The 23384-nt window shown below is 43.4% G+C and overlaps 1 protein-coding gene across 2 annotated transcripts in view; it reads left to right on the forward strand.

Annotated features, from left to right (window-relative positions):
* Positions 1-214: 214 nt before the first annotated feature.
* lima1a (LIM domain and actin binding 1a) overlaps positions 215-23384 on the forward strand; it is a 34137-nt gene continuing 10967 nt past the window's right edge. Inside the window, exons 1-4 of one of the 2 annotated variants that reach the window (XM_039800369.1) lie at positions 215-462; positions 2528-2715; positions 4859-4904; positions 13053-13496. In XM_039800369.1, coding sequence (XP_039656303.1) covers positions 2591-2715; positions 4859-4904; positions 13053-13496 — 615 coding nt within the window. In that variant the 5' untranslated portion in view covers positions 215-462; positions 2528-2590. Of the gene's footprint in view, positions 463-2206; positions 2300-2527; positions 2716-4858; positions 4905-13052; positions 13497-23384 lie in introns of those variants that run through there. The other variant, XM_039800370.1, reaches the window with a different exon arrangement.

A 23384-nucleotide genomic window follows, 5' to 3' on the forward strand; every position in this document is an offset into this window, starting at 1 on the left:
TTTAAGCAGCATCTAATTTCCTCTTTCTTTCAGTGTATTCATCCAGGATTGGGAATGAGTCACATCCTCCGAAGTCCTGACCTCGTGAGAAAGTAGGCAGTCATCTGTAGTTCAGTCAACTTCCAGGAATCCAGTGTGGGATTCCCCCCCCTCCCCCTCTCAGCACTCCCCCCCCATCTGCCATGTTGGCTGGCTGCTTGCCTCACACAGCTCCAGGCGGCTCTGTCTGTGCTCACACTGGACCCTGCTGATTGGACGAGTGGGGAGAGCTCGTACCTGCCAGGTGGAGGTGAATGCCGCATAATTTTCTGAGTTAAATGGGAGTGGTGGGAGCTCCTCCTACTTCCCTGTCTACTCAAAAGCACCGGTGGCAGCAGCTGAGGAGACAAAAAGAGAAGGAAATGCACAAGTAGCAGACTACTGAACACACATCAGGGAGAAAAACTGCCGTGATAGTCACAGGTAGGCGGTTTTAAAATGTGCATTCTCTTCTTCTTCTGTCTTCTAAAAATGTCAGATTAAGCTCTTTTTTTTTTTTAACCGTGTGTTTCTTTGAAGTTTGAAATCAAACATTCATGAGTTTGTTTAATCTTTAAAATTAGAAATCAGGCTTCCAAGGCACCCTGTCGTCTTCTTTTAACCCTCAGGGTAAATAGTTGGTGATACTGTGGCCCTTTTTGTTACCTTTGACACTTTGCATGAGTCTGTATCAGTTTTACATGCTGCTTTGTTTTGTAATCTAAACCTTGTGACAGAGGAGACTGTAGTCCTCTCAGTCACTCAAATCCTCCTTCATTTGTATATGACCTGGTAGGAGAGTATTTGTGATTCTGAGTGTGGCGATGATGGGAGTGTGAGATGACTGCAGTGTACGGACATTTAGACGTAGCAGAAACGTTTAGTCAAATAATCCAGTTAGTCGATTGGTAGCAGGAAATGGATAAATAGACAACAGTTTTTTGAGAATCGATTTGTTTTTTTTAAAGCCATTTATGTAGCTGAAAAACCAAACAATGGCTGTTTCCAGGCTTTCAAATGTGAGGATTCTGACATTTTGAACCAAATCCATTTGGGGTTTTGGACTTTTGGTCTGACATAACAAGACATTTAAGCCCAACATTATTCTCTTAATTTCAAAAAAATAAAATTAAATCAACCGGTTAATCGATAACAAAAATAGTTGCAGCTCCGATCATCTGAATGATCAGATGGGAAACGTGTGTGTGTGTGTGTGTGTGTGTGTGTGTGTGTGTGTGTGTGTGTGTGTGTGGTGGGGTGTGTGTGTGTGTGTGTGTGTGTGTGTGTGTGTGTGTGTGTGTGTGTGTGTGTGTGTGTGTGTGTGTGTGTGTGTGTGTGTGTGTGTGTGTGTGTGTGTGTGTGTGTGTGTGTGTGTGTGTGTGTGTGTGTGTGTGTGTGTGTGTTGAGTAATCAAACATTTGATGGGTTTTGGCTCCTTGCGCTAGATCATTTGCTGATCTCTTGTCTTTTTTTAATTTTTTTTAATTGTAGAAAATGTTCTGTCTTTTGGTTTGGACCTGGTTATTTAGACAAGAAGAGAAACCTTGAACACACGTTTTCACTGTTTTCTGATTGTTTTTAGTAGACCAAAAGAGGAATCGATTTATCAAGAATGGAGCCTTTTTTAATGCAGTTAAAAATGTTGCCTTTATTAGTTAAATAAATGCTTAATCTTAAACAGTCCCAGTGGTGGAGGAATACCTAACCCAAAGGAAACCGTGTCGGTGAAACTTAACGTGCCATAACATCCCACAATAGTCCACCTGCTGGGTTGACGCCGAGACCCCGGCGGCTCTGCCGTCACCAACCCACTCCTCCACCTCCCCATTGTTTAGTTCATCCCGAGCGTGTATAACTCCCAGATGACAGTTATTTATGGGGAGCTAACAGTGCTGCTAACTGTGAGTCTGCTTGGCCTCGAGGCTGTGGAGTTGCAGAAGCAAGTAGAGCCGTTTTCGTGTGTGTGTATACGAGAGGGGTTGCAGGCGTATCGGTTGTCTTTTGGTAGTTGCCCTCCAGGCTCTTATTTTTATTTTATTTTTTTTTTTTGAGCAGAGTCACACAGGGAACAGATGGTCAATGGCAGTGTGACGCGCTCCTATTGACTTTCCGACTCAGACACAGAGGGCCGGCCCATGCTGCAGTGACACTGACACACAGTCAAATGTGGAGTCTGGCAAAAATATATTGATTTCTGGGTGAGGTTTTGTACTAAATAGGCCTGAACTGGCACGTGTGATTTGATCTTCTCTGACTTTAACTACGTGTGTGAAGAAAAGGGGTAAGTGACATTTATCTAGCAGTGTGAGAAGTGAAGGGATATCTAAATTTAAATGTACAGAAAGGGTGTTTCTTACAGCTTAACCTCTCCCAGTTTTAGAGCTGCAAAACTGCTGAGGAGAAGGAAGTGAAATCAAAGAGTTAACCACCAGTAGGTGTTTTTTTTTTTATTTGCCTTTTTGTTGTCATTTGGCTCAACATGCTTCTTCTTTTTCTGTGTCCTCCTCAGAGTTACGACGCGTGTTCCTGGCAAGCCGACAAGACCAATTGATCGCTCAGACGTGCAGCAAAGATGGCCTCCGCCGCTCCGTTCAGCCGCAGACAGTGGGCGTCCCAGTCACTGAGGGTCACCGCCAAGGAGATGTCCATTGTCTCTGCGCGGGGTAAAAACAACGCCATCGCAGAGCGCTTTTCCAAGTAAGTCCAACCTTGGCTCACTCTGCCTCTCGGGCTTCGACCACGAGTTTAATTAATAATTCACCAGCAGCCACTCCGCATATAAGGCTCTTTTCTTTTTTTCTTCTTCTGTCACCTCAGAAATGAGGTCATGGGTCTTCCTCACAAAACTTTCTCACCACTCAGCCGTTTCGAGTTTCCTCTTTTGTGAAATGATCAGACCATCAGCCACAACCAGTTACTCCAGTTGTGTTGTTTTCTGGTTCCCACACTTTACTGCGTTAAACCGAAGGTGAATTCGTCCAGGGCTTTCCCTCTTTCACCTGTTAAACGTATCCCGTTACTCATTTGTGAATTGAGAAGGTGGTTGCATGGTAGGTGGTTTCCTCTCTGCACTTCCTCCGTCTGACCACTAGGGGTTAGTACTTCTCTGTTTTAAGGGCAATAAACAGTTGGAGGATTTTTTTTTTTCTTCCTCCGTGTGAATAAGAAATGGGCCAGTTTTTGTTTCAGATGATCACATTTGATATGGAACAACATCAGGACTTTTGTCACTGATCCACATCTGTAAAATGCATAATTTTGCAACATACTAACACATTCTCAAAATGTACTTTTTTTTAATTTATTTTTTTTATTGTTTTTTTGTTTAAATAAGACTTTTAAACTAGGGGTCAACCCATACTGGTTTCTCAAGGCCGATGCCAATTATTAGTAGTTAATGAAACCCATATTTGGAACTGATAGGCATTTACAGTAGAAATTTAAAAAAATCTAAGTCAAAATTAAGATTTTGGAATGTTACAAATTCCACAACTTTTTTTTATTTTTTAAAGAATTTTTGGGGGGTGTTTTTTCACTTTTTAAATAGTGACAGTGGATAGACAGGAAAGTGGGGAGTGAGATGGGGGGATGACACGCAGCAAAGGGCCGCAAGTCGGATTCGAACCCGGGCCGCTGCAAAGGACTCAGCCTACATGGGGCGCACGCTCTACTGGGTGAGCTAGAGGGTCCCCGAGAAAAGTTTGTTTAAAGTCTTTAAGCAAGTATTTAATAAATTGGAAACCTACTACCCAGTAACGGAGAGTCAGATAGTGTTTTGGGCGGGACATGAAGTCAGACTCAGTGGTGAGTCAAACTGAAGCAGAGGGACAGACGCAGAGCTGGAGCCGAGCCAAAGTAGACCACTTTTTAGATTCATTAACTTTGTCGGTTATCAGGCAAATAATACGCAGATACAGATGATCTACAAACCGCCAAAAAACGGCCCGATAATCTGTCTATCACTAATTTAAACGAGTGTGATGATATGGAGGTCACACCATGACTGTTTGGATAGGAAAGATAACACGCATGCTTTTACTAGAAATTAGTAAAATACAAATTTTTTTATTTATTTTTTCCTCTTCTGGTCTCTTGAAAATTCTCCAGTTAAACAATATGAGAAAACTTGGTACGTCCTCGATTGCGAGCGGAGGAAGCGAGGAAGAGCCACGAGGAGAGAGGAGTCGAGGCAACAGGCGTTGACCAAATTAAGGCATCCGTGCTCCAGAGCCGTCATTTTACGCCAATAAAATGACGTGCGGCACCGCTGCATCCGTCCCCTGTTTTGTTATTGTCTCTGTCACATGAGCATAACGGCGTTCATGACAACTTTCATATTTGCTTAAATGCAATTCACAACGTGGCATGATGTGATAAGAATGTACGGATGTCATGCAGAATCTTTTTTCACTGGTGCCGAAAAAAAACTTCTGGAAAGAAAAACACCAATGCATCACCGCTGCTCGAGATGCATTTTAGGAATTATGACTCCTTTTTAAGATGGCGCTCTGAGATCGATTTCCGGGTCACAGGCAGCTGGACGGAGGAGATGAGGAGGCACAAAATAAGAGAAATGACAAGAGCTATATATCTGTCTTTTTAGTTTAGAAGCAGAGGTGAAACCAAACATTGAATCCTCTTGTCCCTTCCTGTGCTGCGTCCTGTGTGACTTAACGTAGGTCGAAGATTTTCCATTTGTAACACATGAAATCATTTGTTTTTGGAGAGGAGCATAGTCCTTTTCATGTTAGTTTCCTGGCTGTGTACAGCAGGATAGTGTAGGCCCAGCAGTTTGTGATGATGGGCGGTCTGACCAGAAATGTTTTCCTATTCACCTCAGGTACCAGATGGCAGCAGAGGAGGGAAATGCAGAGAAGAAGAAAGCGGTAGGTAACTTTTTATTCACTATGAAATATGTCCGTTCACTCCTTCACAGGGGTGGAAGAAGTATTGAAATGCTACACCACTCTACTATAAGTTAAAGTCCTGCATTCAAAATTAAATCTGTAGGGGTGTAACGCAGTGGTGGGACAAGTATTCAGATCCTTTACTTAAGTAAAAGTACTAATACCACACTGTAAAAATACGCTGTGACAAGTAAAAGTCCTGCATGCAAAATGGTACTTAAAGGACAATTCCGGCGCAAAATGAACCTAGGCATATTTTCAGTTGTGATTGAACTGTATTTTTTGAGGAACTATAGGGCACCTAACATCTACAGGTCCCGCGGAGACGTTTTTAGTTTAATAGTCGACTCGGAAGAAAGAGAACGTTTTGACCATAAACTACATCAACACAACAGTATGTGGAGTTAAACTGGACGGGCCCAATAACCTCTGAATAGTTGTGCTTGTTGTTAAACTGCAATGTGAGCAGCAGCAAACTTTTTTTTTTTTTTTTGTACAGCCCTATTTCTGATCCTGGTGGTGGCAGAAATTTTGCCATGGTGGGCCGCCACTACGAAATCAACATAGAGGAAACCCTGTCTGTATTTGTATTTTGATTTATTTAAACAGGGACAACGTACAATATACATTAACCTTAGACAGGAGAGATGCATTATACCAGGTTGTAGCACATGTGCTAGTTTCCACCTGTAGTCCCTGTACACTTACAAAGTTCTCAATGCTTGGGTTTACATGTATGGACCCTCATTATGCTACCGTTTAAGTGTGGCACTATTTTGAGCCTTGTTAGTGGTGTAGAAATGGTAATTTACCAAGTGCCCCAAACGCTAGCATTAGCAGCTAATCACCAGTTTTGCGGTAGCTTGTTTAAAGCTAGAGACTGATTTGATTCGCATGAAAACATATCCCGAGAACGGTCGACACATAGGTTATTAACCCCTAGGTTCATTTTGCGCCGGAATTGTCCTTTTTAAGTAAAAGTATGTAAGTGTCATCAGGAAAATGTACTTAAAGTATTAAAAGTACTCGGTGCAGAAAAATCCTCCCACTTTAGAAAGTGGAAAGGATCCAACCCGTTGTGTGTTTAATGGTCTAATCATTTCAGTTGGACTTGTAGGCCCTTATATTGTCAGCTAGTTTAATTTATAATAAAAACACGTGATTTTATAAACCACGTGTTTTGTGTGCAAAAATCTTAATGTGTAAAGTAACTAAAGCGGTCATATGAATAGTAGAAAGTGGCATGAAAAGACTCCAGTGAAGTGCTAGTACCTCAACATTTGTACTTAAGTACAGGACTTGAGTAAATGTACTTAGTTTCCTTCCAACACTGGAATTTTACTGTGCAAATTGTAATTGCTGATTTTACATGCTGGTTAATAGATCTGATTGAGGAGGACTTAATTTAAGCTACTTTTATAAACTGTTGTGTAGTTCAAAGACCCTGCACACCCATGGGTATTAACTTTTGGTTTTTTACCTGATGTAGGACTGTGTGGGCACGCACAGACAGGCGCTCTCCTGTTATTGTTTTGCAAGACAAGCTACAACTTAATCCTTATGAGCGCATGGAGTTTTATAATCCCAGCATAGTCCACCCTGAGAATGTCTGTCTGATCAGGGCCTGTAGTTTTATTATAACGAATCGTATTGTACAAGTTCTTCATGTGTCTTGTATGTCAAATCAAAGTAGCTGGTAACTATAGCTTTCAGATAAATGTAGTGCAGTATGTCCCTCCTAAATTGTGAAGTCGAAAGTAGCTTAAAATGGAAAAGTGAACAGTTCTTGAAAAGATCTACTCGTTTACTTTCTAGGGCTGCACAATATATCTTTTTTTTTTTTTTTTTTTAATCAACCGACTCAATAAAAGCATTGCGAAAGGCTGCAAAATATCGCGAAAGACACTCCGAGATTTGTGGTAGATGAAAGAAAATGGCAGAAAATAAAGTTAAATCGTTATTGCCACATTCAACATTATCGCATATTGCTTATTTTCCTCCCATCGTGCAGCCTTACTTTCACCACTGCCTCTCTGCTAGAAATGTCTTTATTTATCCTAAGGTGAGACATGTGGTGTTCAGCATCTCCACACACAGCAGCAGCAGCAGCAGCAAACGTAGGTGAGCCGTGTTAGCGTCTGCTGTCATGCAGCGGTGGTAACGAGACGCCCCCGTCCCACCTGATCTGTGTGGGAAGGCTTGTTAGACGCTGTCACTGTGGGGATCGAGCACAGCAGGGAGGGTGTGCAGGGTCGGAGCGCTTCTTTGCAAGCTCCGGTCGGCATGTTGCTTTTACTTTAGCACAGCCACACCTTGTCCCCCTTTTTGGTCATTGGTATGAATTTGATTAAAGGAAATCAACAAGCTTCACTGTACATTCCTTCTTTTTTTTTTTTTTTAATAGATCTAATCTAGTTGGTAATTTTTTTACATGTATTCGTGTGAGCAAACTCCTCAAAAAATGGGAACTCCATAATGATAACTGGCTCTTTAACTAGAAAAAGATCTCTGACTAGGAGGCAGTTCACTGAGGAGTGATGGTTAAAGTCTGATTATGGAAAAATTATTGTTGTATGCAGCATCCTGATTGGTGGAAAATGCTTGCAGAAAGAGGCTGTTGTCAGGTAAACATGTCACTGTCAAAGAGGCTGAAGCGAAAAGTTGACGTGGAAAAGCCCAGCTTTAATGCTGAATGACTGATAAGCAGGCTATGCACTTGTCATGCATGCCTCATTTGCAATGAAATGATGTTGTTGCAAAATAATACAACCAGCATCATCATCATCATCATCATCATCATCACTCAAACATACCGATCGCGTCATTCACGTGCATATTAAGTAGCTCCAGATTGTCCGCTCCAGCGGAGAGTTTGGTTTGTTCAGCCAGCAGTGAGGTTAACAAGAATTTGTGAAAATTTCCAGATTCCCGGCAACCTAAAACAGTTAGACTAAAACCGATCGCTTTTGTTTTAGCTTGTTTGTAAAAATTCGCTATTTGCAGAGTAGAGCTGTGATTGCGTAAAACAGCGCGGTGGACTGAGCAGATTGAAATATAGATTTCTACATGTTTATGCCGGTCTACACAGGTGAGTGTATTGACTTTCTACTCCCGAAGGTTTAATTGTAGCCTATTTACAGAAAAGAGACCAGCGTGGGTTCATCTGCCCCAGCGTGCGTGTGCGTGTGCGTGTGCGTGTGCGTGTGCGTGTGCGCGTGTGTGTGTGTGTGTGTGTGTGAATAGAGATGTAAATACAGGGGGCTGGGTTTTTGCTCTAAATGATAAATAACAGAACACATTTTTTTCCTCTTTTTACATTTTTTGAATTCATGAATATTCTGCGGGCCAGACTAAAAGCTTTGGCGGTGAGCCGCCAGTTGACGTTGGCTGCTCTACAGCGACACTAGCGGCTGGCTGACCAAATTGCTCTTCCTGCAATGCAAACGGGGGTAAACACGGGGGATTTGAATGGGACTTATGTATCGATACTCGCGGCTTAAAAATCAATACGTTCTGGGGGAGGGAGGGAGAGAGGGAGAGAGACCTTGCTGTGATGCAGTGCACAATAATGGTGTCAATAGGTGACCGCAAAGGCCAATCCACATTACACCTCTTACGTTCCAAAAATGTAAGAATATTTCAAGAAGAATTTGCAATTATTAACAACTCTGGGATTAGATGCATTACATTTTCCTTTTTAAGATCTTGGGCCTGCGTTATCGGTGTTGTAATTAAGAACCGCTGTTGGACATGGTCATTTTTCAAAATCGTGTATTGCGATGCGTATATGGTGGCCTCTGTATCGTGAGGCAATACCCGGCCCTACTGTCCACTCTTAGTCTTGTTGTGTTGCTGGTTACTTTCCAGTTAATTTTAATGCCGCACATTATGCGGGAATTTTTCTTTTGTTTGTCTTTTGCTCTCACTGCTGTGACTTGATGAAATGGTTCTGTTAGGGCTGGGCGATATGGCTGAAAACTGTATCAAGATAGAAGTGTTTCATATCGGTCGATATCGATAATTATTGATATTTTTTTACCTATTTTTAAAATAAGGACCAGGAGAAAAATATATTAAATTTAAACATTTTTATTTTAAACTTAACCTTCCTCTGATTATAATCCCCTCAGTTATAAAAGCAGAAATGTCAACACAACCATGGAAGCACTCAAATAATTAAAATGTAAACATAAGTCTAAAATCACAGTGAAGAAACAATAAGTAAGAATTGCTTAATAAGGTGTAATAAAATGGTGTAAAGTGTTAAATATAAACATAGAGAAACCTGAAACCTGAGAAGAACTATTTTCTGCAGCTTTAGTGCTAGGTTGGTAACCTGGCTTCTGGACAGCGCTCAGCACGTCTGCCTCCGTTATTTCTTTGTAGCGTTTAGTAAGGCGCTGATGCAGAGTACCTCTCCATGGCGGTCTGCTGCTTGTAGCGTTTAGTAAGGTGCTGATGCAGAGTACCTCTCCATGGCGGTCTGCTGCTTGTAGCGTTTAGTAAGGCGCTGATGCAGAGTACCTCTCCATGGCGGTCTGCTGCTTGTAGCGTTTAGTAAGGCGCTGATGCAGAGTACCTCTCCATGGCGGTCTGCTGCTTGTAGCGTTTAGTAAGGCGCTGATGCAGAGTACCTCTCCATGGCGGTCTGCTGCTTGTAGCGTTTAGTAAGGCGCTGATGCAGAGTACCTCTCCATGGCGGTCTGCTGCTTGTAGCGTTTAGGTAAGCGCTGATGCAGAGTACCTCTCCATGGCGGTCTGCTGCTTGTAGCGTTTAGTAAAGGCGCTGATGCAGAGTACCTCTCCATGGCGTTCTGCTGCTTGTAGCGTTTAGTAAAGCGCTGATGCAGAGTACCTCTCCATGGCGGTCTGCTGCTTGTAGCGTTTAGTAAGGCGCTGATGCAGAGTACCTCTCCATGGCGGTCTGCTGCTTGTAGCGTTTAGTAAGGCGCTGATGCAGAGTACCTCTCCATGGCGGTCTGCTGCTTGTAGCGTTTAGTAAGGCGCTGATGCAGAGTACCTCTCCATGGTGGTCTGCTGCTTGTAGCGTTTAGTAAGGCGCTGATGCAGAGTACCTCTCCATGGCGGTCTGCTGCTTGTAGCGTTTAGTAAGGCGCTGATGCAGAGTACCTCTCCATGGCGGTCTGCTGCTTGTAGCGTTTAGTAAGGCGCTGATGCAGAGTACCTCTCCATGGCGGTCTGCTACTTGTAGCGTTTAGTAAGGCGCTGATGCAGAGTACCTCTCCATGGCGGTCTGCTGCTTGTAGCGTTTAGTAAGGCGCTGATGCAGAGTACCTCTCCATGGCGGTCTGCTGCTTGTAGCGTTTAGTAAGGCGCTGATGCAGAGTACCTCTCCATGGTGGTCTGCTGCTTGTAGCGTTTAGTAAGGCGCTGATGGAGAGTACCTCTCCATGGCGGTCTGCTGCTTGTAGCGTTTAGTAAGGCGCTGATGGAGAGTACCTCTCCATGGCGGTCTGCTGCTTGTAGCGTTTAGTAAGGCGCTGATGCAGAGTACCTCTCCATGGCGGTCTGCTGCTTGTGTGGTGTAGCAGCTGCAGATGTTGGACGTTGCTGGCAAATACGGTTGCTCCAAAGTGTGAGCGCGGCTAAGGTGGTGAAACAAGTTTGCGGTAGTGTTGGTGGGGACGACGGTCAGACTTATAAAATCCCCAAAACTGCCATACTGACTTTTCCTGTTTTATCAACAATTTCCTCGCTCGCTGCGGCACTCACTTTCCACTTATCGCTCCATGCCGCCGGTTCTGTTATTGTAGAATCCAACACGAGACAGCGATGTGGCGCAACCAAACTTGATACTGTTACATGATTGGCTGTTAGAGTGTCACTCCCTACGTTGCTAGGTTACCAGAGAGCGAGTGCCTTTGTTCATGCAACCAAACTTGCTTCGTAACTTCTGGTTTCTTCCGAAGAAGAAAAACAAGTTATCGAACGTTTTATCGAACGCATTTTCTATTGATATTGATTACGTGTCTATCGCGATACATATCGTTATCGTTTTATCGCCCAGCCCTAGGTTCTGTAGCATTTATTTTTTTGTCTTTCTGGCATCCATCATCCCCCTCAGTAGAAAAAGTAAAGCGAGTAGAGACAGGAAAGGTAGTCGAAGGTGTTGCTATGGAATGCGGCCCCTAAAGCAAACCTTGGATAGAGATAGGAGTCGGGACGGCTTATCAGAACGTTATTCTTCATCCATGTTTAGTCTCCATGCACTTCTTTGTGAAGGTTTTTTTGTATTTTTTTCTCTAGCACTTTTTTTTTGTTTTTTTTCCTCATTTCCTGGACTTATTTTCCCTCTTTCCCTCACTGACTCTGTTTCTGATTTTCTCTCCAACCCCGCCCCTCGCCCCCCTTCACTCCCTCACTGTTTCCTTCTCTCCTTCCTTCACTGTGTGCTGTAGGAGGTGGGGGGGTGGGGTGGGCTGGGCTGGTTACTTCATGCTGCTCTGATCACTTCTCAAGGCGCTCACATCTGGAACAGCTTGTAGCCAGCCAGCACACACACTCAACTCGCGCGTGCGCGCACACACTTTTTTAAAACTCTCAACGCCAACTGGACAGCCGGGTCTTCAGCGACTCTCTCAGGTTTTTACTTTCTACTTTTGGTTGTGTTTTTTTTTTTTTTCCCAGCTTTTTGTTCTGTATCCAGCATGATTCAGGTTCATAGACTTGCATGCTGAGCAGCTCTTTGTCTTGTGTGTGTGTGTGTGTGTGTGTGTGTGTGTGTGTGTGTGTGTGTGTGTGTGTGTGTGTGTGTGTGTGTGTGTGTGTGTGTGTGTGTGTGTGTGTGTGTGTGTGTGTGTGTGTGTGTGTGTGTGTGTGTGTGTGTGTGTGTGTGTGTGTGTATCCAACATTGATAGAATTCATTGACCAAACTGAAAGCAGATTCAGAGAGCAGCTAACATCCCCTCAGTGTGTCCGTCTTTAATAGAAATAGTGAGTCATCGTTGGTAAAGTGTTTGTGTTGCTGGCAGTTATCTTCTCTGCCTTCTCACTACTCATCGTAAGTCCTTTTTTTAATTTATTTTTTTATTTTTTAACAGGATTCCATACTGCACATCTGCACCAGAGGACTTTAGGCTACTGCTGTTAATCCATTAAGCTATTTAACTATTTCACTTTCAGTGAAACTGAACTGAGTCTATCTTTGGGTTTTGACTGTTAGTCAGACAAAACAAGCGGTTTGAAGACCTTACCTTGAGTTTCAGGGACGTTGTAATGGAAGTTTTTCACTTTTTCCAGCCATATTACAGACTGTTATGCGTAATTAATCTTTTGTTTTTTTGACACCGACACACGATAAGTTGCAGGCCTCTTTTTGTCTTCTAGATCTGCAACCTGTTGAGTTAGAGCTGAAATAATCAGTTGATTCACCAGTTTTTGTTTTTCGATCGACCGTAAACTAATTGGCAACTAGTTTTAAGAGTTGATGAGTCATTTTTTTCAATCAAAAAAATGCCAAACCTCGCATAGCTCCGGCTTCTCAAATGTGAAAATGTGATGATTTGCTTTGTCTTGTGATAGTTAACTATGTAAATATCTTTTGGACTGTTTTAATGGAGTTTCCAGGATATTTTATTGACAATCGATTGTACCGAGAAAATAATCAGCAGATTAATTCATAATGAAAATCATTGTTAGATTCACTAGAGCAACAAATGGGTGTTAATCTGCCACTGGAAACTGTCCCCAACAAAGGCACCATCGTTGAGTAACATTTCATTAAAAACTACAGTGACCAGCTGTTTTGAAAAAGTCTTTATTTGTGAGCCATTTTTAAAGATTTATATATATATATATATATATATATATATATATATATATATATATATATATATATATATATATATATATTTTTTTATTTTTTTTTTTGTAGGAACCATTGAGTTTAGAGCTGAGAGCCACAGACTAGGTGTGAAAGTATTGAGAGACGGGCTAACGCATTTTCTTTTCGTGAGTTTTGGTGACAATGCCATGGCAGTCTTATCTTTTGAACCAAGCCTTGGGGCGCAGGAATTGATTGCATTTTAGGTTTCAGACTGAAAAGGAGTGTCAACAACAGCTGAGTGCTTGTTTTTATTTTATTTATTTTTTCCTCTTTCTCTGCAGGTTGTAGAACCTCTTCCCTCCACACTGCGCAGCGGGAATCTGAGTGTTTTAAAGAAACGCTGGGAACAGCAGCAGCAGCCGTCCAGCCACAGAGCCCAACGTCAAGCCTGCAGCCCTGCCGACGCTCCGATCCACATCAGCCAACCCACAGGCCCCAATCCTAGACCCACATCGCAGATTGAGAACCAGCCAGACTCCCTGAAAACCACCACACTCTCACTAGACCAGCGTACTGAGCCGGAGACGCAGGTTCACGCCGAGACCGGCTCCAACCAGCTGCAGTCAGCTCGACCCCAGGATCTGAGCGACATGGAGGAGAAGCCCAGCAGAGATTCAGAGGGGCACGAGGGAGCAGCAGCTGAAGTACCGGACTCTGAGAGGCCAAGTGTTCCCCTCAACAGCCTCAAGATGATGTTTGAGAAGAGAGAGAACCTGACCGACGAGGTGAGTCTTTTATCTGACTGTCATGGTGACCAGCAGGTTATGGCGTTTGTCCTTATCTGAGTCAGAAGTTACGAGGTGTGAGGTGTAACCGTCTGAAGAGAGAACTTTCTTTTAGTTTCATCTTGAGGCGGATTTATGCTTCTTCGGAGACTCTACGCAGAGCTTTCGGTGTGGCCTACGCAAGTGGCCTGAAGTTTATACTTGTGCATTGGTGCCGAAGTCTCTTAAAGAGAATAGGTGTGAGTGTGTGTGTGTGTGTGTGCGGAGTGTGTGGAGTGTGTGGTAGAGAGAGTGAGAGTGACGGTGATTAGCGAGTACAGACTCGTCATAGTGAGAGAAACGGTGTCTCCCCTGTGATTTCTGACCGTGGTGGGAAATCTGTAGCAGGAAAAGTTAACTCTTCTTGATTTCATATTTATGGAGAAGTAGAACCTGGAAATGAGGGGGGGAGGGGGGAGAATGTGTCGCTACCAGGGCGGACCAATCGCAGTTGTTGCAGTCTGCGTCGCCGCGACGTTTAGTTACATTTCTTGTTAGGTGCAGGTCGGGCTACGGCGCGGGGTCGGTAACTCCACGTAACTACTGGACGTACTTGGCCACGGCGTCCATTTTAAGGCAGAAGCATAAATTGGCCTTCAGACAGAAAAATTATCATGATTGACTTTCTTTTTTTTTTTTTTTTTAACTTAATCTAAAACCAGCTTGTTCTCGAAGAGGTCAGATCCCTCCAGTGCTGTCATGCTGCTAGTCACATGGTGCAGCTTCACTTCACCATCCCTCCACAAGCAAACTCAGCTGACTCGCCGACATCCCCTCGGCAAGCATCAGTGACCGGAGCGTCATGCACCCCCGGGGCAGCTGACTGTTATTTGTGGAGCATAAAAGTCGAGGCATATAACATCCAGTCATGCCTTCGCTCGAGGCGTGTAAAATGTAAAGTGCTCCTACTCGAGGTGTGACATGTTAACAACGGCCATGCTGTGTTTCCTCAACACAAGAGCGTCCATTTACGACAGGAAGAGAATATTACAAGCCATTATGAGGCGTTTTGGTAAATGAACAACTTGCAAAACACTAAATACTTTTTTCTCTGCACTGTACTGTACATGATTGATCAGAAGAAAAATGGCACCACGGTGATTAAAATTGTCTGTGCACATAACACACATACCAAGGCCTGAAATACACAAACGGGACACATGCACTTGCAAGGGTACCTCTGCAAGGCGAACTCCCACAGACTGAGCTACTGCAGCCCCCAGCGAACAAGTTGTGATAAACCAGTTACATTATACCTGCTCAGCACCAAATGACAGACACCGTTAGCGTCTAGCTGGTGTACATAGTGGAGCATTTGGCACATAAAGAAACTGATAATTATTCCATCAGGAGTTGGTGGAGACCAAAAATGGGAGGTAAAACGAGAGAATAATTGGACTTAAATTCATCAGGTGGACACAAACAAGACTCCAAATGGACAATAACAGGGTTTCCACGGGGTCTTTTAAAAAATCTATTTCTAAATTTAAGGCCTTTTTTAAAAAGTCCTTTTTAAAGTATTGCGTTCTAGGTAAAATAATTTAATTTGAAACGGGTGTTAATCTTCCTACGTCCATGGAACGCTACCTCTAATGCTCATTGAAATGTTTGGTTACACTTTACTTGAAGGTATCTACATAGGAGTGACACTGTCATGAACGTATTGTAAACATTATAAACAGTCAAAGGCAGAGGGACCGCAGGGTTAGCTAACGTTAGCTGTTCCCAGACAACGGAGTAAAGCGAGTTGAAAGTTGATTCTTTCTTTCGATAGTCCAAATATATAATTTGCTTGTGTCGCTATTATTCTATTTGATTATATATTCTTAAATATCCTTCATAAAGGTCTTAATATTTGACTTGGTGCAGAAACCCTGAATAATGTTGCTCTGTAACTGCTTAGTGTGTGAATAAGCAGCTGTTCGCTTACACCTTTTTTGACATAAAGTTGATATGGTAGTGTTTACAGCTTTTCTCCTGCCCATAAGGGACCAAAAAAAATCCACTGAAGGGAGTAAAGACAAAAGCAAGGAAAGGTGAAAGCAAACTTGCAATACTTGACTCTCTTTGAGTTTCCATTTCCTTTCCTGCCTGACTGGATTCTGTGAGATAGGAGCAGCTTCATTAGATAAGTTCAGAGAGCAGACGGCAACTCCTGTATCTTGGAGCCAACCCCCACCCCAGGCAAACGGCCACTCCTTAAGAATTTCTGCTCGTCCATTCCTGTAAATCTTTCTTTTTATGAGCAGGAACATGTTTTTATTTTTTTTAATTTTTTTGTCCCAGATAAGTCTGCCAGACGAGCAGGCTCTAACATTACCCATCACCAAGCATGCGTGGAATGTCATTTTTAAAAGATAAGGATGTTATTTTTTATTTTTTTTTGTCAACAAATTCAAAGAAAAGACCAAAACCAACATTGTTAGTCTATTAATACTTTCTGACTTCCTGTCTTTGGCTCTCGGCTCCAAAGCCCATTGGTTCCTACTGAAGAAGTAAAACTTAGATGTGTCACAAAATGTAACCTTTCAGCAATTAATCCCAAACGGCCCTGTAGATTTTTAAAAGACTAGTTTGACATTTTGGGAAATGCTTTCATTCACTTTCTTGCTGAAAGTTAGATGAGAGGATCAATTCCACTCTCGTATCCCTACGCTAAATATAAAGATTCAGCCAGTTAGCTTAGCTTAGCACAAAGACTGGAAACCAGGGGAAACGGCTAGTCTGGCTCTGTCCAAATGTAAGAAAATCCACCTTAAGCTAATTAATACGCACGTAGCTTTTTTTTTTTTTTTTTGAATCTGTACTAAAGAGGAAAACAAGTGTGAATGACAGGTTGTGGTTTTACTGGGAGTTGTGTACTGTTCAGCCAGGCTAGCGGTTTCCAGTCGTTATGCTAAGCTAACTGTAGCGCTGGATTTACTGTACATCTATGAGAGGGGTATCCATCTTTTTATCTAATAGAACTGTATTTCTTTTAACAAATAGACTATTTTCAAAATCCCATTTTCATTTTCTTACTCAGGATTTTGATTATCAGCCGCAATGTTGTAACAGTCTAATGTAGACTAACCACGAGCTGTGAGATTGCCAGAAGTCCAAACAAATTCCACCTTCTTTTTAAAAAAACAACCTGTTTTTATTCACAATTTCATGGAAAAGTACTACACTTCCCACCATCCTAAAGTGTAACGTAGTCTGACTGATGGACCTCGCTGGTGCCATGGAAATGTTTACTGCACCTGTGAACTAGGGGTGGTAGGGTTCATGAAAAAACACCCGAACCGCTCGGTTCGCTAGTCTCGGTTTGGAGCATGTGTGTACCGCACGGTTCCTCAGTACACTGTTAATGTGCACTAACCTCTTACTGCCGTAGTGCCCACTTTATACACCTATGTTAAAACACTTACTGGAAATGACGAGCGGGATGGGCGTGACAAACGCAACCCATGGCAGCTGATTGGACGATTGCGTCACATGGGTCTGGCTGGTCCCAAATTTCAAAACAGACTGTCATGGCGGCTCGTTCAGAATACGATCTCATATTGTACTAAAATAGTTCACCGAAACGTGTTTCTGAAAACATTTTAAGCGAGAAATGGGCCATGCAGTTGCTGAATCTGTCTTCATTTCAGATCGACAAAGGTCAGTTTAAAAGATTTTCATCAGATTTTGAGAGACACCGAGCCGACCGCTCCTCAAGTGGAGTGGGGTGCCGCTGCAGGTCACGTCACGTCACCTGCAGAAATGTCAAGTGGGAGAGAGGCTGCCCAAAGCTGGAGGATGCGCCAGCGTCGTTTATAGTCTGGTGTGTGGGAACATTTTGGATTTCACGTTACCTATATGGAAATAAAACAATATGGAACTGCCACTGTGCACGTTTTGTGCAACATGCATTCAATATGCTAATTTTAGCTATATGCTGAAGTATATTCTGGAGAGTTAAAGAAAAAATAAGAAACCGTACTGAACTGAAAACCGTGACCCTAAAACCGTGATACGAACCGAACCGTGGGTTTTGTGAACCGTACCACCCCTACTGTGAACGGCTAGTGAGCTGCTGCCGTTCTCTTAATACATCCATGGCTGCTACCACTAAATTGTGATACACACAGTCTTGTCCCTTTTTTGCCTTTTTTCTGTTTTCCAAATTAGTTTTTTGCGCCGAAATATATGCCAAATGTTCTATGGTCACAATTTATCTCGTAGCTGGTCCAGGCCTAAAAAACATTTTTATATAAGGATTTTCTGCAATGTCAATGGAGTGATTGAATGAGAAATTCACTTCCTGAGCCATTCAAAAAGCGGGCGGTCACTGTTAGCTCTACAGGGCGGAATATGTGGGAGTAAGAATAAGAAAAGTACCGAATGGCTCCAGACATTAAACCGGAGATGTTTTTTGTTATCTATCTATCTATCTATTGATCGCTGTTCTAACAAAGACTTTGTTTTTTCACCACAACTTAACCTCCTACAGTATGTGGGCCCTTTTTAAAAAATGAGATCAAGGAGCAACTCTGGGGAGTTGGGAGGGTCTTTTACTGCATGCTGCATGGTTGTCTTTACCAAAGGAGGGATTGTTTTAGGGAAATCCTCCAGCAGTAACACGAGATCTGTACAGTTCTTGTACAATAGTGTCCACTGTATAGCTGAAGCTGGGCCTTCTGCTTCCCTTTTGTTGAGCTCCTCTTCTCAGGGCCGATGATGTCATGGTGCAAGCGCATTACTGCAGACAGCTGATTGTGCGCTCTGAGCCTCTTCAGACTGTCTTTTTTTCCCCCCCCTCCCCCCACCTCCCTCAGGCTATCAAAGCTCTCCTTCTCCCCTCCACACCTCATCAATCATCCTTGTTGTCCACTTCTCTGCTCCTCAGCCCTCTGTCCATCTCCTCCCTGTGTTCTCCCTCAACCCTCCCTTCTCTTTCTAGACCTCGACCTCCACTCTGTCCTTTCTTTTTTTTTGCGGTGTGGCTCAAGGGGGAGCAAAGTTTGTCGGTCCAGACTGAAACATATCTCAACAACTATTTGATGGATTGCCTTGCAATTTTGTACAGACATTATTGGTCCCCAGAGGAGGAATCACTGTCTTTGGTGATCCTCTGATTTTTACTTTAGCGCCACCAGCAGGACAAAGTTTTTACTTATCCTGTGAAATATCTCATCTTCTAGATATATTGGCACAAACTTTTGTACACAGAATTTTGTAAAGACATTCATATTCCTCAGAGAATCATTTCTAATGACTTAATAACCCTGACTTCCCCTTTTTTAGCACCACCATGGGGTTCACATCTGTGGTGGAGTGAAATACTAGTCTGGCTATCACCAGGCCAAGCTCGATCTTTTAAGATTGACCATCAGTCTGGGGAGTCTGCTCTGTATTTTCTACTGCACGAGAGGCGTGATCAACTGGCATAGTTCAAATGACTCTGTACGCGATTGGATAGTCCCTCAACCAATCAGACCAGCGAGCCGGGTGACTTAGCAGCGGCATCGTGTTGTTGAATGTAAACGTAGCGCGCCAGGTGGATAAGCCCGTTTGTGATTGGTCCCCGCAAAAATTGTAACAGAAGCAGGAGAGATAAACGTACAGGTTTCCAGCCTGAGCTGCAGGGCGAAATCAAATCGCCGGCAGATCGGCCTGGGTTTACCCAGTCTAGTGAAGTACTGTATCTCAACAACTATTAGATGGATTACTATGACTTGATTCGGGGCACACATTTACCTTTCTCTCAGGATCATTTGTATTAACTATGGTGGCCCCCCTTTTAGTTTTTCATCTAAAATTTAGACCTGCAAAACCCTACGTTAGCATGACCTGACAATATTAGCCTTTCGCTCAAAGCCCCACTAGCTAGCATGGCTATAGTCTAAAATGAATTCTCTCCCCACCCCCCACCCACCCACCCACCCGCGTAGCTTCATAACCAATAACCCCCTCTCCACTCCCCCCTCCTCGGGCTGGGCAAAGCAAGCAGTCATGAGGCACTCTGAAATTAATTGACCCTCACCCAAAGCAGCCCCTCCCTCCCTCCCTCCCACACACAGCTCAGCCCCACCTATCCTCCCCCTCCTTCCTTTCCTCCTACTGTTACCCCCTGCACCAGCTGCTCCTCCGCCCTCCTCCTGTCGCAAATGACTCCACCCCGAACGCCCGTCGCTTTATTCTGAGGCTGGGGGACCATGACAGTGTAAAAAAAAACACACACACACACACACACACACACACACACACACACACACCCTCTAAGCCATCTGTAGCACCACGGCAGACTTTGCCTCCCCTCCCGTCGTCATCCCCACCTTCATTGGGCCACACCTCCCTTTGAGCAGCCCCCCTTGGAACACCTGCTCCCTGTCGCCTTTCCTATTCCCACCCAGTCTACGTCCCCTCCTCCCCTAAACAATCTCCCCTGTCATAACCGAGATCGGGGCTGCTCTGCTCAGTCTGTGTCTTCTCACTGCTGGTGTCATACGATCCCCCCCCCCCGAACCGGCTTCACCTCACCGTCTCTCTGCTGACTCGTTTCTCCCGTGTGGCCTTTTTCCTCCGGTCGCCTTCACAAGAGGTAGCTATGGTGTTTCCATTCAGACCGTTCAATATGGGGTTTCTGGCTTTCTTTGTTTGGCCTCTGAACAGGCCCACGGTTTCCTCACCCGAGACACACGGTCTACTTTTACTTTTTCTGTCCGTGGTTTGTTGACTATTAGATTAGGATGTTTTCTCTGCAGCTGAAGGAGGCCTTTTAGAGAAAACGGCTGCAGAAGGGCCTGTAATGAAAACTGCTTCTCAAAGGCCTCTTCATGGGGGTAACTTTATCACTGGCTCCTTTCAACTGTGTCAGCTCACTTTGAACATCATGATTGTGTGGCTAAGTTATATTGCCTTGTTTGTGTAAAGGCTATTTAACTCATGACGTGGGTTCCTTCCTATTCGGTCTTTTGTTTTGCTTGATGGAAGAACATGTTGTAGTCTTCGGCGACCTGTGTGTTTGTGTGTGAGGAGCGTTCAGGGACAGGGTGCGGTTATTACTGCAAGTCAGTCTGTAAGGGAGCTTTAATAGTATCAGGATTAGTGGCAGATTCTTTGTCTAGCCCGCTGATCCAGCCTCCTGAGACCTAGCCTGGCCACGCATGGCCCGGCTGCTTGTTTACATCCCACTGCCCCCACCTTCTCCTCTCCACACACACACACACACACACACACACACACACACACACACACACACACACCCTCCTCATGTACAGACACACACTCATGCAAACCTGTCTCAGACACCCCCTCTCCCACAAAGCTGCACCTCCGGTCTCTGGAAGATAATCCACCCTTGGATAGATAGATATGAAGATGACGTTTTCTTTTGTTGGGATTTGACTCTGTTCTCTAGTGCCAGACACACGGAGTGCTCATTTGTGTTCTCAGGTATGATTCAGAGTTAGTGTGTTGTCATACATATGTATTATTTACGAACGTATGTTTTACTCATTGCCTGACCCATGCTCAGACTTGGCCTGCCCCAGATGGCATCGCCTGTGATAGCTTCATCTTGTACCATGCACCTGATAAAACGATAGTACCCGGATCTTAAGATTTAAAAACCAGAGCTTAAAGCTGCTATAATCAATGTATTTATATGAACAGTGGAATAAATGACTACAGTTGTGTAAGGTGTCGCTTGTAGGCGAATCCACAGAGCATTAGCACACGACTCCATTTCCCCTCAGCTCTACAGTGTGTTTCAGCATCTTTCAGCTAATTGTTTGTAGTTTTACGGCTACAACTGTGCTTATTTATATATCCCATGACTCTCAATGCTGTTTTCAGCGGGGGGGAAACGGACACCGTTGGAAACTAGCTGGTGAATAAAGTGGACCATTTAGTGACTGAAGAGGTAGGGACCAAAAACGGAGATAAAAGAGAGAATATGAAACTTATATTTATTAGGTCGACACAAACGCGACTGCAGATGAATTTTATAATGTTGCTTGTGTCTGTTGGGTGTGTAAATAAGCAACGGTTTGCTAACCAGTTTAAACCTCAACTCAAAAGGTGATGTGTTAATAGTTTGTTGTGGTGCCCCCAATAATGAGTTATTATTGCTCGATGGCGTTTTAAGCCCCCAACGTCTCCTTCCAGGCAGCGCTGCTACAGTTTACTTCAAGGCACCTAACCCTAACTGTAACCATTGCCTAATCCTAGTGTCTTCCAGGCAGCACTGCCCTCGAAGTAGACGTTGGGGTCTTAAAACACCGATAAACATTATTGGTTCAGTACTAAATTTAGTTACTCAAAGGTCTTGACTCTGGTAAATTAAATTAAGCATACAGATGTCATTTCACATCTATGTACAAAAATGGTGCTGGGTCTAGCTTAAAGAATAAGGCTCGATATTTTGTATATTGTCAACAAATCCCATGAAAAGACTAAAACCAACAAAACCCATTGGTTCCTACCTGAATGCATAAATTGTTAAAAATGGGTCACAAATGTAGCAAACATTAAACTGGAGTAAATGGCGCATTTGCTGTGGACTATTGTCAGCGGCGGATTAATCCACATTTGGTGCTCTATTGAGTATTTGGGGCAGCCGGACAGTGTGTGGGATTGAGTCAAAATAAAATAGTAGTACATGGTAATGAAGGATCATGTCACCCAGGGCAACAGTGTCGTTCAGTGATGTGTTTTAACAACAGTGGAGCTCTATGGCACAGAGGAAGATGTATCTTGTCCTTTTTTTTAATTTTTAAATTTTTTTATTATTTATTAATAAATTATATATAATAAAAATGGGAGTACTGGGTGTGGTTTAAAAACCCTGAGCGACTGTGTTGTTTGAGACTTCTGAAAGGAAGTTTAGTACTGAACCCTGATTCCCTGATCTTTTCAAAGATAACTGACTAGCATTAACTTGTCCGAACAACGCATGTTTTTCAGTGTTCACCCTGACCTCTGCTTTGTTTTGTCTTATGAAATCTTTCCCAACTTTTACCTGCTGCAGCCTGCAGACACTCTGAGCCTGCAGCACTCAGTGGGCCGCTCAGGTGTATGAGGCTACAAAACAGCCTGGCACTGAACAGTGGTGGGAAATGCCTAACTGATTTTGCTCAAGACATGTACAACTTTTAGGTACTTTATAGTGTTGTCAAACGGGTTATTAACGGCATTAATTCAAACCCATTTTAACGGCATCAATTGTTTTATCGCGAGATTAACGTTCTTTTTGGCCTAGCAAACTTTGTAGTTCTTTTTCACATGCTGTTACAACAACTTAATAATGTTCGGAAAACTACAATACCACACCGGATCTAGCTAGACCGGAAACAAAACCGGCACGCCACGCACACTTGTTTGGGCGTTTGCGAGCCGGCCAAAGAGTAGTAGGCTAACGTTACGTTTTGAGTGGATGGCGAGCGCGAGACGCCAAAATGGATGCCAATAAGATTCTGAATGGAAAGTTTACTTTAAAAAAGTTGCCAAATGGTTCCATTGGCGAGACCAAAGTGATCTGTGCGTTTGTCGTTGTGAACTGAGCTATCATCGCCAAGGACACAGCTGATGCGAATTCTCCGCCCCCTCGTCAAAGCCAGGTGACAATGGAGGACTTCAGACAGAATCAATGTTTTCAATTTAAAAAAAAAAAAAAAACATTTGCACAAAGCAAGCCGATCCACTTTTCCATGTTGATAAGAGCATTATTAATGGGACAAAAATAAATCAAGGGACATTTAGAATAGATAAAAATGTGTGATTAATTGAGAGTTAATTATGACATTAATGTGATTAATCGCGATTAAATATTTTAATCGTTTGACACCACTAGTACTTTAGTATTTCCACTGTGTGCTACTT

Source organism: Perca fluviatilis, chromosome 5, assembly GCF_010015445.1.
Source record: "Perca fluviatilis chromosome 5, GENO_Pfluv_1.0, whole genome shotgun sequence".
Taxonomy (NCBI): Eukaryota; Metazoa; Chordata; class Actinopteri; order Perciformes; family Percidae; genus Perca; species Perca fluviatilis.